Raw genomic sequence first — 15,734 nt, forward strand, 5'->3', positions numbered from 1 at the left:
GGGAAAGTTGGGATACTTTAAAATATAAATAATCCTAATTGTGTTTGACATACACGCAATTGAAACAGTTCAAACAGACAGATTTCAAACAGCTCGGGACACAAATAACAAAAGCTTAAAAAACACCTGTTTGGAACACTCAGCAAGTAAATAGGTTCATTGGTCACAGGTGAGGTATAAAAAGGGCATCCTTGAAAGGCTCAATCGTTCACAAGCAAAGATGGGGTGAAGTTCAGCACTTTGTGAAAAATTGTTGTATGAACTATAATACGACATGGGCTCAGGACCACTTTATAAATATCTTTTTGCATTCTGTTTTTATTTTTACAGCATCCCAACTGTTTTGCAATCATGGTTGTACAGCCTCACAGAGCTGGTAGCACAGCTAGAGACTCACAGTAAGGTTATCAGTTATACAGCACAAACATTTATGTTTATTGAAAAAAAGTGTAAAGGCTGTTTTGATCAGGTTTGTTATTACAATCTTTACTGTAAAAAAAACAACCCCAAAACAGACTTCATTTTGGAGAGTGATAAATCATTATCAAATCAACATACAACACTGTCAAAACCATTAAAACCATTTTTAGAAGCAATATTCAAAAACACAAAGTAGATTCTTGATTTTGAGACCATGTCAAATATACAGTTTGCAGTACAGATGGATAATCCTAAGAGTAAATAGTTGGGTTTTTGTTCATAATGAAACCCCTGTGCTTCATGATTACTCAACCTTATTGCTCTTCACCATTCACATTCAGGTACAGGATCAGTAATTGCAAAGCACCAGTCCAAAAGGTTCAAAGGCCTGCTGTGGTTGTTGTATTACACAGGAAGTGAAGAAACTAAAAGCTTGTGTATTAGTAATATATTCTTTTAATTCAATTGCACATGTCCTGGTGTGCACCTCAGCCAATTTAAACGGCATAAATTAACACAGACCCTCTATTAACAGAAGGCATAAAACACATGAATAACTCAGCCAGCAAAGAATAATTTAAGTGTGAAAACATTGTGCTGACAGTTGATAATGACAATATATAAAAACTTTCATTCTAATGGCTTACAACAGCACTGACAATCAGCAACATGACTGAAATCATGACTTCATCAAGACACAAAGGGAAGGCAACATATTTTTTTTTTTCCAATTTGAGCAAAGCAAAAATAAATATTCATACTTATCTTGTCTCAAAGAGTACACACGTGCATGCATTCGTGTAACAATAGAACAAAATGTCTGTTTCCATTGATCATCCAGTACCTAAGGTTCAAGTGAAGAATGGAGTTAAAAGCTCATGAGTACGTCTCGTTCTTGCAGGCTGGTGTAGAATGGCTTTCCGAACACAAACGAGTGCAGTCCTGCCCTCAGCTTCTCAGCGAAGGCCATTACTATGTTCAGGTCCCCCTCCACTGTCAGATCCAGGTCCGTCTTTAAATTGCGAAGGGATCGAAAGGGCTTCTTCCCTTTTTGCCTGCAGACGGAGGAGGACAGCAATTGTAGTAGAACTGTTAACAAGCCACAATAGTTGGGCTTGAGGATTTGCATTAGCATCTCGTTAGGTTGCGGCTGTGTGCAGGAATGACGTGTCACCATGAATTATGTATGCTGCTACAGGATGGCCAGTGGGCTTAGACAATCTTGTCAAGGCACCTGTAAAATAGAATGCCTTTATGCCTGCACACAACCACACAAATACTGGCTTTGCTTGTGTAGAGTTCTGGAGCGAGTTATATTCAGACATTTACTATGTATGGGAACAAATGGCATTCAAAGTGACATTTATGGCACCAATTTAAGCATGTTGAACAGAATGCTCCAAACAGCTTGTCCGGCATTAACCAATTCTTCTGAAGCCTCAAGATCCCAAATTAATTAAAAAATATATTTATTATAACCTTTTATAGGGCCAAAGTCTTCACTGCAGCTGCTACGCTTAAAGCATTAGTGTGCAGCCCGTGTGAATTGGGTGCAGGAGCTTAACCGTGCCTCGAGGGTATCAATAATGTCTTTTCAAATCTATCTGGGATCTTGGGGCTTTGGATTACAGTGTACAAGGTTTATGGAGTCACTTTATGTTTTTTAACAAATCCGCATCTACTTCAGTTGTTTAGGAGAATGCTGCGACGCCGTTTCGATGTGAAGCTCCAGAAATGTTTTGCAGACTATGAATCTTTCCTTTATTGCATTATGTAGCATTTTTGTCAATCAATCAATCAATCAATCTACCTACCCACCTACCTACCGCACGCATCCTGCCCATTTAATAGTGTGCATGTGCAACTGTCATCAAAAATGCAAGAGGCAAGATGTCTCCCTCCATAGCTAAATGTTCAAGACACAGTGTGTAAAGGGGTGCTGCAGCAATGCACCACATGAGTTTGTAAAACGATATTATTAGGACCCCAAATAAAAGAATTAACCTGAAAATTAGCATTATATGAGCTATTCAAGAAGCCCTGATGGGATGAGAGCGTAACTACAGGGGGGCAGAGAAATAACAATTTCCATTTCTATAAAAAGGCACCACCTTAATTTATAAATTAAATCATTGTCAACATACCAAAAATATACAAAACATTTTATCAAAATTGTATTTTACATTTTTTATTTCTAATTAATTGACAATACTCGAATGTCAATGTGAAAACACATTTCTACAGAAGAGAGTTTTTTTTTGTAAATTCTGTATTTTCTTGTATATTGACCAGAATTCCATTCATAAAAACAATAAAAGTGAAAAACAATTAAGCAGGTGAGTACTTTTTATAAGCACCCTAAAAACATAATATAGTATTTTGATGATGATGATGAGCAGCATCATATCTGTCGACGGGGAAGCACCACAACAAGTGCTTTGTGTCACTGTCTTGTTCAGCACAATATCCACAGTATCTGTCGATGGGGGAGCTGTAACTCTAGGATGATGCTGAGAACCTATCAACCCACTGCCTCTTCCCAGTTTCTTCCGATTACTATCATAAACCAGTCCTGTGAGCCTGTCGTAACAACAACAACAACAACCAGGTCATATTTTGTTAATGTCATTGCAGGTTTCTTTCAGTATAAATAAACTATGGCTGCGACAAAGAAATGTTTTTTTAAACTGATTATTCTGCTAATTTCTTCATTTGCGCTCTAAAATATGAGAAAACATTGAAACATTTTTTTTCCAGAGTCCAAGGTAACATCTTAAATGTGTTTTGTCTAAACAGTACAATACATAAAATATATGAAATTGAAAATGATATAAAAACAAAGACAAGCATCCAATACGCTCTGAAAGCCAAAATGATCAAATGTTAAGCATTTCTGCCTGAAAAATGGATTTAAATAACTCACAATAATCAAATTCATTTCTTAATTCTAGTACCATTACAAACCCAATTCTGTGTCAGAAAACACAAAAGGGGGAACAGTAGTACCAAGGCTGCTACAACTTTACAATCTTTCCACACCTCTTATATAACTTTTAGTCTTTTCATGTTTAGTCTATCCACAAGGGCCCAAAACTACTAAAGGTCAAAGCGCACAGATATTCCCCTTCCTCAGTAGCTATTTTCTACATTCACATCGTACAGAACATCTATTTGGGCTGACAAGGACAGACTTTTTGTGCTCTTCACCAAATACATGTACATTGTGAGATGTGTTCCTTCTGAAGGGCAAAAACGGTAGAGGGGAATATTACAATCATTCCGTGCCTCCATTTCATTCACTTGTCAGGGAAGTGCTAACCTCGCCCCTGGTTGTGTCTGATGTTCAACAAGCAGATAAATCGTGTCAGAATTTTTTTGCATGTGAAAACATGGCTGCTGTCTCACCATTATGGAGGAACAGAGATATAGTCAGATAATGACAATAGATTGCCTGTTGCTGTTAGATTATAATAGAAATATGTAATCTTGAAAACGTAAAAAGGGTTAGATTGTAGTTGCCAGCTGCGCTCCAGTGTCAGCTGAAAACATGCTCACACACATTCACACTTGGGGATACCACACGAACTAATAAAGTAATAGTTTTCAAGGAGGTTTTCTGATTCTATAGAGTTACTAGTGTGACAATGGGTGTTTAAAAGGTACAGTGTAGAGCATTAGTGGCACCAAGCCACGACATTGCATATTGCAACCAACCCAACACTTCCTGTGTCACCTCACCTCTAGTCTCAGCGGTATTTTTTTCCGTTCTAGGCTACAGTAGAAATGTATTTCAACATGGCAGGCTTTGTGGAACAGGACCTGCTCCCCCTGAGCACATGGAAAGGTTCATTCTGATGCAAAGGTTTTTTCAAATTTTTGTGCCCAAGGTACAACGAAGCGCAAGCCTACATCTCAAGGCACACCTGTATTCATACCTGTGCTAAACAGCTATCTGATCTAAAAACCCTGTAAACATTTATTTGCATCTACTGAAGTCAAATAAAATTTTAAAAATGTACTGGGGTTCCCTGAAAGAATTTACAAAGGTTTACTTAAGTGAATGTCAGGGAATGCATGGGCCATAGGTCTGTTCTGGCCTGAACTATGGAAAAAGGAATTTAAAATAAAAGTAACTGGTAAATCAGAAAAAAATAATCAATAGGTAAAGGGGGTAAGATGATACTTTAAGGGTTTAGAATTTGCCCCAGTGTTTTGAAATGTATACTAAGTAATCATATAGTAAATTAAAATGGAATACATTACTTGTTGCATAGCTTTACTATATTGCAATGTAAATGTCTGGTTGTCACAAGTTCCCAAGGAATACTTCAACATGCATTACTTCTCAGGGAATAACAGGTCTAGGTAATAAAAACACAGCATTTCTTATTTCCAGGTGATTACACACAAATGAAAACATAATTCCAAATATAATATTGCATTTTAGTCAAAATAATGTTCCAATTTTACCCCTAAATCCTCACTAATTCTCTCTAAATCCTACATACTGTGTCAATACAAATTAACAGGTTACAAATGGTTCTGTGTATTAAAGTATTGTGATTGTAGAGCATTCTGTTATGCCTATTAGGACAGGATGCCTAATGAGAAAAAAAAAAATGTGATCTTGCAGAATTCCTTTTTAATTATTGGTATTTAGTTTTCCCAGTAGGCAGAGGATAGTGTGCCAGCTGATATTGTACACCAACACTACACAGATGCCATCGGACTCTATCGAAACACTCAGCAGCTTACTTTGTTTATTCATACCAGCAAGGCCATCTGGAGGAGGGTTTGTATGGATCAAAGTCATACTTCGGCTTTTTCAGAACACACATGGTCATATGAGGTCTTTGCGACAGCTAAGCAGAATGGTGCCTTTTCCTTGCACTTTTTCTGCAAACCCTGCATGGCACCCTGACTGTATATTCCAATCTCAGTGTTTCTTAATCTTCAACATTGTTCTGATTTTAAATCTGAGGGTGTGTGCTCACTCTGTATGTACCTCCTCCTGCTGCTGACTGACCATTGTTGATGATGTCGCCATCAGAACAAGGTCAGTGGCTTAAGTGCAAAGCCACAGCAAAGTTCAATAAAACAACGGAGAGCAAGTGAATGAACAACTCCGGTAAATACATGTTTTTTTTTGTTTTCCCGAGGAGCAGGCTGTTTGAGTGTAGTGGTCCGCTGCCACACGATAATCCTGTTCGTTATTTGGATCAAAGTGGTATTAGAGACAGCTCTTACGTTTCGTCCTCGATGTACTTGAGCAGCGTGAGGGCCTTCCTGTGGAGCAGCAGCAGGAATTGGGCCAGATAGGTGCTCCGCAGGGACAGGCCTGGCTTCAGCATGAACACCTGAATACCACACAGTATGTCAATTAGTATTTGGGGCTACTGTTCGGCAAGGAGAAAAAAAACTGACAGGAATAACACACTCTTCCCTCCCTTATGCTAACCTTGAGAAACAAACATATTGCTGTTGTCATGAGAGAAACTTGTGATAGCAAGTCTGGGAGCACTGTCATGGGAATGAATGATGGGTTGTGAACCTTGGGAATAAATTCAACCGTTTTGTATTTATGTAATTCTTCCCAATTGTACACTGCAGTAAAGAACATGGTACCAAATTCACTTCCACACACATAGGAGCTGCAATGATTAGTTGGTTAACCTATTAGTCTATCAAAGAAAAATTAATCACCAAATATTTTGATAATATTTAAGTATTTTCAGTCATTTTTCAAGCAGATATGTCAAACATTTGCAGATCCCAGCTTCTTAAATATAAGAATTTGTTGCTTTCCTCTGTCATTTATAATAGTAAATAAAGAGTCTTTGGGGGTTTGGTACTGTTAACCCCTTTAACAAGTACAGGATGATTGAATGACAAACTACACACCATTAGCAACCATTTCAATAAACCATTTGAGAACAGCAAAAAGAGTTTGCACCATGTGTATACAAAACACAACAGTATAAAACTAGAAATGACAAAAAACTACTTAAAGTTGGTTCAGTATCACTGACTAATTCTGACTTATCAGAAGTAAGCCAAAGGGTTAACTCTCAGAGGAGACCAGGGTCATGACCTGATGATGATCAAAATTATCAAGAAAAACAGTTTGATTTTGGGTTAATCATTTGCCGCTTGTGTAATAAGAAAGGGGTGCTTATTATTGGGTTAAACAATAGGGACATCTCTGGCATCTAGAGTTGCAAAAATTAGTCGACTATTGGTTCTGTCTACTGACAAAAATTTTGATAATTAATCAAAGTAATTTTTCTTACAAAAATGGTAACAAAATAAAATGCCTCTGAAACAAGGAGACTACTCTTTTTTTTCCATTTTACATCATATTAAACTGAATATCTTTTTTTTGGCAAAATGACAAAAGAACATCTGTGAGAAACCATCTTGGACTTTGAGGAACCTGGAACGACATCTGTCAAAACTTTGACTTTTTTTTTTTAGGCCCAACGATTCATCTGTTTATCTAGAAAATAATTGGAACATTAATCAATGATGAAAATAATTATGAGTAGCAGCCCCAGTCAGATTCAGTTGAAAGTGAACCAATCTCTATTATTTTTTTTTATTTTACTGACACTGCTGTTACTATTTCAGATATTTCCTCTCGCAGAGCATAGCAGTCAAGGATGATGTTACAGAGTCAATTTTCGCAGTTTTCATATTCTAAGTAACATATTCCTTTTGTGCCAAAATAAAAAAAAGGTCAGACTCAGCCCTCTAAAACATGCTTTTTGATTTAGATGGAAATGAAATGGCTGCATTTATATACCTCTTTTATCCAGATCCCTTTACAATCTGCCTCCCATTCACACACAAACTGCAGCAGGATGTATTTTATACAGCATTATGCCACACAGTGTATAGTATTTGGGCATCAGTAAAGAATTTAAGAGTGCTGCTATATTCTTGTTTTTGTTTATTGAATGCTGAAGTATGTTTATGGATGGTTCTTTATGTAAACAGATTTTATTTGGTTGCGTGAGTGTGTTTTTTGGAAGAAGCTTTTCATTAATTTCTCAATAATTTTCTTCTCAATGATGATACTGAAAATAATAACACGTTTTTTTTTTTTCTATTGTGTTCTCGATGTAGTTCAGTAACCAAATTGTCAGTTTGTTGCAGGGTTTACTTCTTCTGTGAGGAGGGTTGTTTTAGTTTGTTTTTCATTGAAAAAACAGTAAGACATGAGGTGTTATTATATTCTTACCTCATCTATAAACGACTTCACCAAAGTGTCTTTATGCATGACATCTTGAAATATGTTCCTAAGAAAAAAGAAAAAACACATTCCGTTATTAGCATTTTTAGTTTTTTTAATCATAATATAGTTCAAATGTTATGACTCTCTTGTGACCCACTTAATACAACAGATACTGTGGCTGTGCCTTACAGGTCTGGTGTGAAGGTCTCATCCGTGTGGATAACTGTTTCAGGAGGAATGTCCTCCTCGCTGTCTGTCTTCCAGAGTGCGCTGAGCTCCGAATGCATGTAGCGCCGCTGATTGTATGTGTGCTCATGGCATGGTGGCATCTGCTTGACCGTGTTGATGTCAACGTCGATGTGCGTGGTCGGGTACGGGGAGTAGAGCACCTGGCGGAAAGGCAGGACGAAGCTACCTGTGGAGTCCTAGGGGAAAGCCCGTTATGAGAGCGTGTCAGCCTCCAGGGAATATCATGACTGGGTGTTATTATAGCTTTATGTGATGTGTAAGAGGATGTTTATATCATTATGCTTAGTGATGTTGAAAGTATGGCCCCTTCACTTCACTCTGAGCAGACAGCACAGGACACACAGTGTTTCTATCAACAGGAAGCTGATTGCTTGTAAAAAGTACATTTTTTATACGAATATCTGATGCACACATATATCTGAACATAGACAAAGAAAAACATTAGAATTTTCTACCAAAAGATCTTATATACATGTCATATCTGTGCATAGATGCCTTAATAACTCATTTCACTTTATGCTGCATTTTATGTGGAAATCTATAAAAGGATCCCGCAAGGAGCTCCACAGTACAGCAGATGTGTACCATACTGACAAGGGATGTCCCGATCAGGTTTTTTCCACCCCAATCCCAATCTGAGTCCTTTAATATTTGGGAAATGCCGATACTGAGTCCCGATCCGATACTTAGCCTTAACTAATATTTTCCTGGATAATACAGCTGCATTAAGAAGAAGAAAACCCTGATCCTCTACCACGGAGATGAGCTGGTTATCCACAGCAATTAATTCAATTACCTTCTCTTTAATATCTTTAATATTTTATCATGCCAAATTTGTAATATTGAATGCAGTTCTTTTGTTACCCCCTCGCAAAACGGTCATATTCCAGATGTTACATGTCACCACTGGACTGCTTTCCCTTTCTAATTTAAAATATTTGCACACTGCAGATATTTTATCCACAGGTATGCCAGAGTAATGTTACGCCCGTGTCTGAGTTCTGCCACAAATTATTCTCTGGCTTAGAAAAAAATAAAATCGGGCTTAGCTCGATCCCGATCAGTGGAAAAATGCCCATATTGGCCTCGATCCCGATCCTGTAGATCGGCTCGGACATCCCTAATACTGACTCTCATCCTGTAGTTGTGGACATTAAGAGACATTGGCCTATGTAGCGTAAAGCTCAGTGCTGTACAAAACAGCACTTAAAGATCTGGTAACATCTCTATATTATACTTGACCCTAACAGACCATAATGTAAAAGCAGAAAGAAATACAATAGCACTAAATGCTTGGTACGCATTCAAATAAATCAGTATTCTAATTTCCAGATGTCAGTTAGCTTGTTAAAAAACATTTGAAGACAACATAAATTATCATGATGAATGTATTAAAAAAGATCTGAATCTTATGCAGCATGGTAATAACAATATCTTACTGCAATGTTCAAGGTCAAAGACAAAAATTGGATCAGAACAACCTGAAACTAAAACAATGAACTTGCTCCAATTGTAATCACATTGTGCTGAATAATGGGAGTGAACTGGTCTACCTTGAGTAGACCCTGTACAAACAGGCCCGTGTCGTATTTGAAGGAAGAGTCGGCTTTGCACAGGCGAGAGCACTTCCTCTCAGCCGGGGTGAGGAAAAGGCAGAGGGTCCGCACAATCTGAGAAGTAACAAGAGTCAGGTTTGCAAATTTATGCAAACATTCTGTATTAGGTTTCACATTTTAAACATGCACAGAAAATATAGTGCCTTTTGCTTCCACCTTGATTTGGCTGCTTGTTAGATTGAAAAATGGAGGATTCCTACACACAGCCCAAAATCTATTAAAGATGCTACATATCAGTACAAAATGTCAAGATGCAACATTTTGGTTACTGACCTGAATCTGGCATTAGGCTCGAGGCTAGTTCTTAGATACAGATAGAAGTCTTGCTTTAATTGGTGCTTAGTTTAGGCCCCAAGCCAATAAAACACCAAATTATGACTGTGTACCTCCTTGATATTCACTGGGCAACAACTGAATAGCCGTTATCTACTGCAGATCTTCTCAGCAAATGTATGGTGTGAGATGATCATTTTCAGTAGCTTACATCCTTTTGCATGTAATTTCTATTTTTCTGGAAGCAGTCATAGTAATAACTGCTGCCAAGCTCACACAGACATTTAAAATCCTGACACAAGCAGTTACTGAGTCTGAAAAACAAAATTTGGGGCTCATTAAACTCGAACCAACAGCATAACGCATTTCAAAACACTCTAAATTATGTAGATGCATTACAAATTTTTCTGTGTGCAGCCACTTAATCCGGTAAATGTACCTTATTTACTTTCTCTGGGTTGCTTCCAACCACTATTGAACAGCCGCAAGTCTGCAGATGAGAACTGATGGCCCTGAACCATAGAGACAAAGACATGCAAATTAGAACTCATTAGCTTCATTAGCATTGCTCTAATTTCTAATGACAGCTTTTAGGAATTATGATTGAGAAAGGGGAGTTCGAAAAAACATTTATGAGGTTTCACATGAAAGGAATTAAGATAGTTACTGGCTGTGGAGTAGTGGAAGGCTACAATACATGTGTTTAGATCCTTAAATGGGAATTCTGGTTACTTTAAACCTGAACCCAATGTTTACATATTTTATTATGTAACTGACTTATAGACATAAATGTTTTGGAATCAGTCCAGTAGATTTTCTTGGGCAATCCATATCGATAGAAATGTTTTGCCAGGGTGTTTTTGTAGGCTCAGATTGTTGTTCCAAGTATGTGAAAAAACATTACAGAAGGGGTCCCTACAGAAATAGACCTTTCTGTTAAAGAATGAAATCATTTTTGTTTAACCAGAAACAGTAGCTATGTTGCTATTGATATATGCACCAGATTCAATTTACAAAACAGTCATTTTATCATGGTAAAAAACATTTAATTCAAAACTGACAGAAACAACAACAAAAACACATTAAAACCACCTTGGTTCACCAACCCACTGCTCCAACAACTCCTTCAAAATATTCTGGTTAAACAAGCTGCTCTGCCCTCCCTCTCACAATATTTTCATGTCTGACTTAGTTAATAAAGAGTTTATTCTAACCAAACAATAGTTGGTGACTAGTTGGAACAGTAAAAACCAAGACTAACCAAGTTGTTTCATTTTTTTGCTGTTCAGTTTGAATGAAGCATGTTTTACAATGATAAAATTACCGTTTCTATAATTAGAGTCTGGTGGATATGGCTAGAGCAAAATCAGACCAGACCATAGTTTATGGTTGAATAAGAAGGATTTTATACCTAAAAAAAGGTCTACCTCTGTAGAGATCATTTCCATAATCTGGTTGCAGCCATTGCAGCCCGTGTTGCATCTGTGGCCTGATCTACTGTGCCATATTCCAAAACTTTTTGGACCCATGAATTTTCTCTCTACAATAATATTAACCTCAAATCAGCTATAAATACATTATATTTAGTCTCAAGTCGATAAATTCCCATTTACAGCTGCTTTGTCATCTCTACAGGAAGTCGGACTAATCCTTTGCTACTTTAAATTTGGGAGCTTTATTGCTGGAATGGACTTTCCGGACTCTCAACACTAACAGTGATTTAGCTTTCTATGCTTTCTCTGGAGGAAACTTCCACTAAGTGCAGAGCCATTACTTATCATTGGAAGGTTGTTGGGTGTTAAATGGGCATTGTTCATCATCTGTCTCCATTTGCCTGTGGAGTGCTTACTTGTGGAGAAAATCCTCATGGCAGCTGTCCCCGATGTCATCATCATTTAGCACGGTGTCTTTTATCTACTCAGCAGGAGCGAAACAAATGAGTCAGTTTCAAAATTGGTCTCAACAAAAGACAAAATTGCTGATGGGCACATTTGCAGGCACTGCAATGAAAATAAGATGTATGTTAACAGTGCAGGTAATGGCAAGAAAGATTGCTGGGAGCTGCTTTGTGTGGATTTTTTTGCTGCATTTGCATATTAGAAGAAAATAAGTGTGTTGAATGATACTGGGTGGTAATCCAGGCAGAGAACCATGATCATTTTAAAACACTTAGAAATAAGGGCTTCCTGAAAAAGTTAATTAATGCAATAGCTGAAATTCAATAAGGAAATGTGATAAGCAATGTGATGAATTCCTTCAGATACCTGCAGTATTTTTCCAAAGTTTCTCATTCCTGTTGCTATCACATTATACATTCATTCATCATTATGGTTTCTGGCTCTTTGGCTGTTAATTGTTAAAGTATGATATAATAAGGTTATGTGTGTGTCTACATGTGTGCTGCCCACATCTATATCTTCTGGCACACTGTGTGACTTCATTAAGGCCAACAGCTCCATGATGGGGACAATCTCCAAACTCAGCACGGAGATGATGTTGTAACCCTATAGATGAAAGAAAGTGGGAAGAGTTAACCCAAATCATTTTTAGTTAACACAAATACAGTCAACTGAAGGGTCCGACAACGTTCATCTTTGGGCCACTGGCTTAGATTTCTTATGTTTAAAAAAGGGCTGCGTAAAGCCCTATTCGCATGGGACTACTATTACCTGGGGACCTCATGTGATTTAGAAATTACCCCACCACGTCTGTGTGTCGTGCGTCGCAGTCGCACGGGATAAGATAAGTCTGTGTTTTAACTCAAATTTACTGACATTATCCCCCGGATATGATGTCAAGGCTCTGCGTAACCTATGTAAATCACAGAGATGCCGATTCGCACGGGACTAATATTATCACATGACCTCTGTGTTTGGCGAAATATGGTAGGCAATTTGTGGTGGAATTTTTACTTTACAAATTATGGACATGACAGATCCCGTGCGAATAGGGCTTAAGGTGATATATAGTCTTATTTTATATTAATGATATAATATTGATATTTTCGCCCAACACAGAGGTCATGTGATAATATTAGTCCCATGCGAATCAGCATCTCTGTGATTTACATAGGTTACGCAGAGCCTTGACATCATATCCGGGGGATAATGTCAGTAAATTCGAGTTAAAACACAGACTTATCTTATCCTGTGCGAATGTGCTGCACGAAACATAGACGTGGTGGGGTAATTTCTAAATCACATGAGGTCCCCAGGTAATACTAGTCCCGTGCAAACAGGGCTTTAGATAATGTAATATATCAAGGTATTTGATCAAAATAATTGTGGTACATGATGTGGTTACCTAGTCCTGGCACATATGAAGTGCTTTTGAGGAGATTTTAAAACATAAAGAGATATATATTGTTCCTAATTTAGAGCTGCAACCAATAATGGTTTTTGGAAATTTTTAATTCCTCACATCATGATATTAGCATTGGCCTCCAAAATCCAGTCTTGGTCAGACTATGACTTGTCATGAAAAATAACTAAATCTTTTAGGTAAAATGGGAGTGATTACAAACACTCCTAAGAAAGTTTTTCATGTTAAATTAAAAGGAGAGTTCAGTTTTAGGATTGCTGTACAGATACCAATAATCCGATTCAGTAAAAACATCAAAACTAGCAATAGTCTTACTTATCAATTAATATGAAGTTGTTTTTTTTTACAATACCCTTGTTTAACAACAGCAGTCACATTTCTCAAATGTTAAGAACAGCAATTATCTTACAATTTTGTTTAAATAAATAAAGTACATACATTCTAGAGACAAAATATGTCTAGAGTTTAAGGAAATATCTCTTCAAATAGAAAGTAAACAAGCTAATACTCTGACCAGATGCTCAACAGTAATTAATTGTTCAACTGTTAAGAATATCCTGAACTAGGATAGATCAGGTTTTTAAGAAGGTTTTATGAGTATAAAAGGGTAATAATTTGCAAACTCTAGTGTGAATACCAATCAATGTCCGAGCATAAGAAGTCAAGGGATCATCAGGAAGAATAGGGTACCTTCTGCATCCAAATGCGCCCCTTGCGAATAACGTGCTTTAGTCTCTCCACACAGATGGTGTGCAGAGGCAGGTAGAAGGCCAGCTCTGTCTGAGGCAGGATGACTGACAAGGCACACGTGTTCTTGTCCCCCTTCAGCTCACCGTCGAAGATAAGAGACACGATGATGACACCTTTCTCAGCCAGGACGAAAAACTTCACATCCACGGCGCCACACTCAGCACTACGTAGAATCTCTCCATTCAGTGTATGATTGGCCAAAAATGTGACCTCTCCATCGCTGAGGAACATCGACTGGTCACCCTTTGGTGTCCAGATGTGGCGTACTCGTGGACCCAGGATGTTGTCCCAGTAGGCAAAGGTGGCAGCCAGCAGTGGGCATTCTCCTTCTACTGTGACCTCAGACTTTGCCACAGCAGGTGATTGCGGTGGACAGCCAGAAGACATCAGAATTGCTTGAAAAATGTCTTTGTCTTCCCAAGAGTAAGAGTGAATGATAATAATCCTAGACATAAACACAGACAGAACACTTTGTATAAATTTAATGTCAAAAGTGGAAGCTACTTTAAATACAAAGGTCTCTAACACACCCAGTCTAATCTGGTTTGCCTTTTGTAATTATACATGAACCAGAAACACACAGTGCACACACAGCTCCTCATAGTACAATAAATCTAATACATTCACTTGGTAAGGTGGAAGTGAAAGCAACTTTTTCGGGATGTTGTTTAGGTCAGATAAAACTGATAAGGCCCACCCAAAAGCAACTCCTGTATCTGATAATGTCAGACATAAAAGCCTAAATGTTTTCACTAAACTTCTTTCAAAAGTGACGTCAATTCCATGTTCAATGATTTCTGGCATAACTGGAATGTGTTAAGTAGTGTACCCAGAGTCTAAGCCAGTTTTTCTGCTCTAGTGTAGAAATCGGCAATATTTCAATATCAATTTCACATCTCTACGCTAACCATTGCTCGAAACCGATTAAGCGTAATCATTTACAGGGAAAGTTAACAGCTTCAGCTTAATGGCAGCATGGTTAAGGAGTGTGGAACCAAATAACGTTAGTGTTAATAATCAGTCAACATTTTATAATGTGCTAACTCAGGCTTTTGAAGCCAACCTAGCTCGCATACTAGCGTTAGCCCAACTAACACTAACAACGCATACGAATGACAAAACATTAACGTACCTTGTTGGTGTTATTGAAACTGAATAGCCACACCACAGCTACGGGAATTATTTCAATTGTTTCTAAACTGTCCTCATCGTATTTCTTCTGTCATTTCCATTGCACGTAACATTTAAATGTTGATTAGTCAGCTGCAGTTTCGCTATCTTGAAGACACTTCCTACTACGTCAGCCCTACGTCATCCGCAAATGGCGCTGTACAGCGCCCTCTAGCAAGGGAGACATGGAAGTGGACAGGGAGTTTATGATGTCATTTTCCATTCGAGGTTAGTTATTCAAATTAATTTATAGCAGCCGGGAATACGAAGGGACGTATCTGCAGGCGAAATACTGATTATCTTTCAATTTCATCTTTCTACGCGTCCGGGTGGCAATCCCACTTCAATACTGGCAACCTAATTACTGCTCATTCATATCCCCCCTTCCACTCATACTCCTATACATTTCGTTAATCGTAGTCCCATGCGTACCTAGCTGCCGATGTCCCTCAGGGGGCAACGGATGTCAACATAATTGCGGAATTTTAAACACCTGATAGTCCTTCTTTACCATAAGAATTGGCTCATCCAAAATGTAGTTCTCTGTCACACATACATACAAATTTTAAGAGAGGCGTATGAAAGTGTGTGCAACAGAAAACCGTGATCCGGTGACCCCCCTCTCCTCACAGAAATTTGGCTGAATAACTGTGGGACCACAAATACCTTTACACCCTTTGTGAGTGCTACATAGTCAACTA

At 38.0% G+C, this 15,734-nt stretch overlaps 1 protein-coding gene across 1 annotated transcript; it reads right to left on the reverse strand.

Moving 5' to 3' along the window:
• Nucleotides 1–298: 298 nt before the first annotated feature.
• On the reverse strand, nt 299–15,191 carry c9orf72 (C9orf72-SMCR8 complex subunit). Its single transcript, XM_030443550.1, has 10 exons — nt 14,996–15,191; nt 13,804–14,308; nt 12,201–12,296; nt 11,642–11,706; nt 10,232–10,304; nt 9,457–9,573; nt 7,844–8,079; nt 7,661–7,718; nt 5,668–5,777; nt 299–1,475 (listed from the first exon to the last, which is right to left on the reverse strand). The coding sequence occupies exons 2-10, from the start codon at nt 14,248–14,250 to the stop codon at nt 1,289–1,291; spliced, it is 1,389 nt and encodes a 462-aa protein (XP_030299410.1). The 5' UTR covers nt 14,251–14,308; nt 14,996–15,191; the 3' UTR covers nt 299–1,288.
• Between the last annotated feature and the right edge of the window lie 543 nt (nt 15,192–15,734).

The sequence above is a fragment of the Sparus aurata genome, chromosome 16, assembly GCF_900880675.1.
Source record: "Sparus aurata chromosome 16, fSpaAur1.1, whole genome shotgun sequence".
Classification (NCBI taxonomy): domain Eukaryota; kingdom Metazoa; phylum Chordata; class Actinopteri; order Spariformes; family Sparidae; genus Sparus; species Sparus aurata.

What these genes read in the sequence shown, in the direction of transcription:
- c9orf72 (XM_030443550.1), bottom strand. Translation starts at nt 14,250, where the DNA reads ATGTCTTCTGGCTGTCCACCGCAATCACCTGCTGTGGCAAAGTCTGAG. An exon ending in GTGTGCCAGAAGATATAGAT is followed by an intron (nt 11,707 to 12,200) that starts GTGGGCAGCACA and finishes CCTGCTGAGTAG; the next exon opens with ATAAAAGACACCGTGCTAAA. An exon ending in TGAAGTCGTTTATAGATGAG is followed by an intron (nt 5,778 to 7,660) that starts GTAAGAATATAA and finishes TGTGGTATTCAG; the next exon opens with GTGTTCATGCTGAAGCCAGG.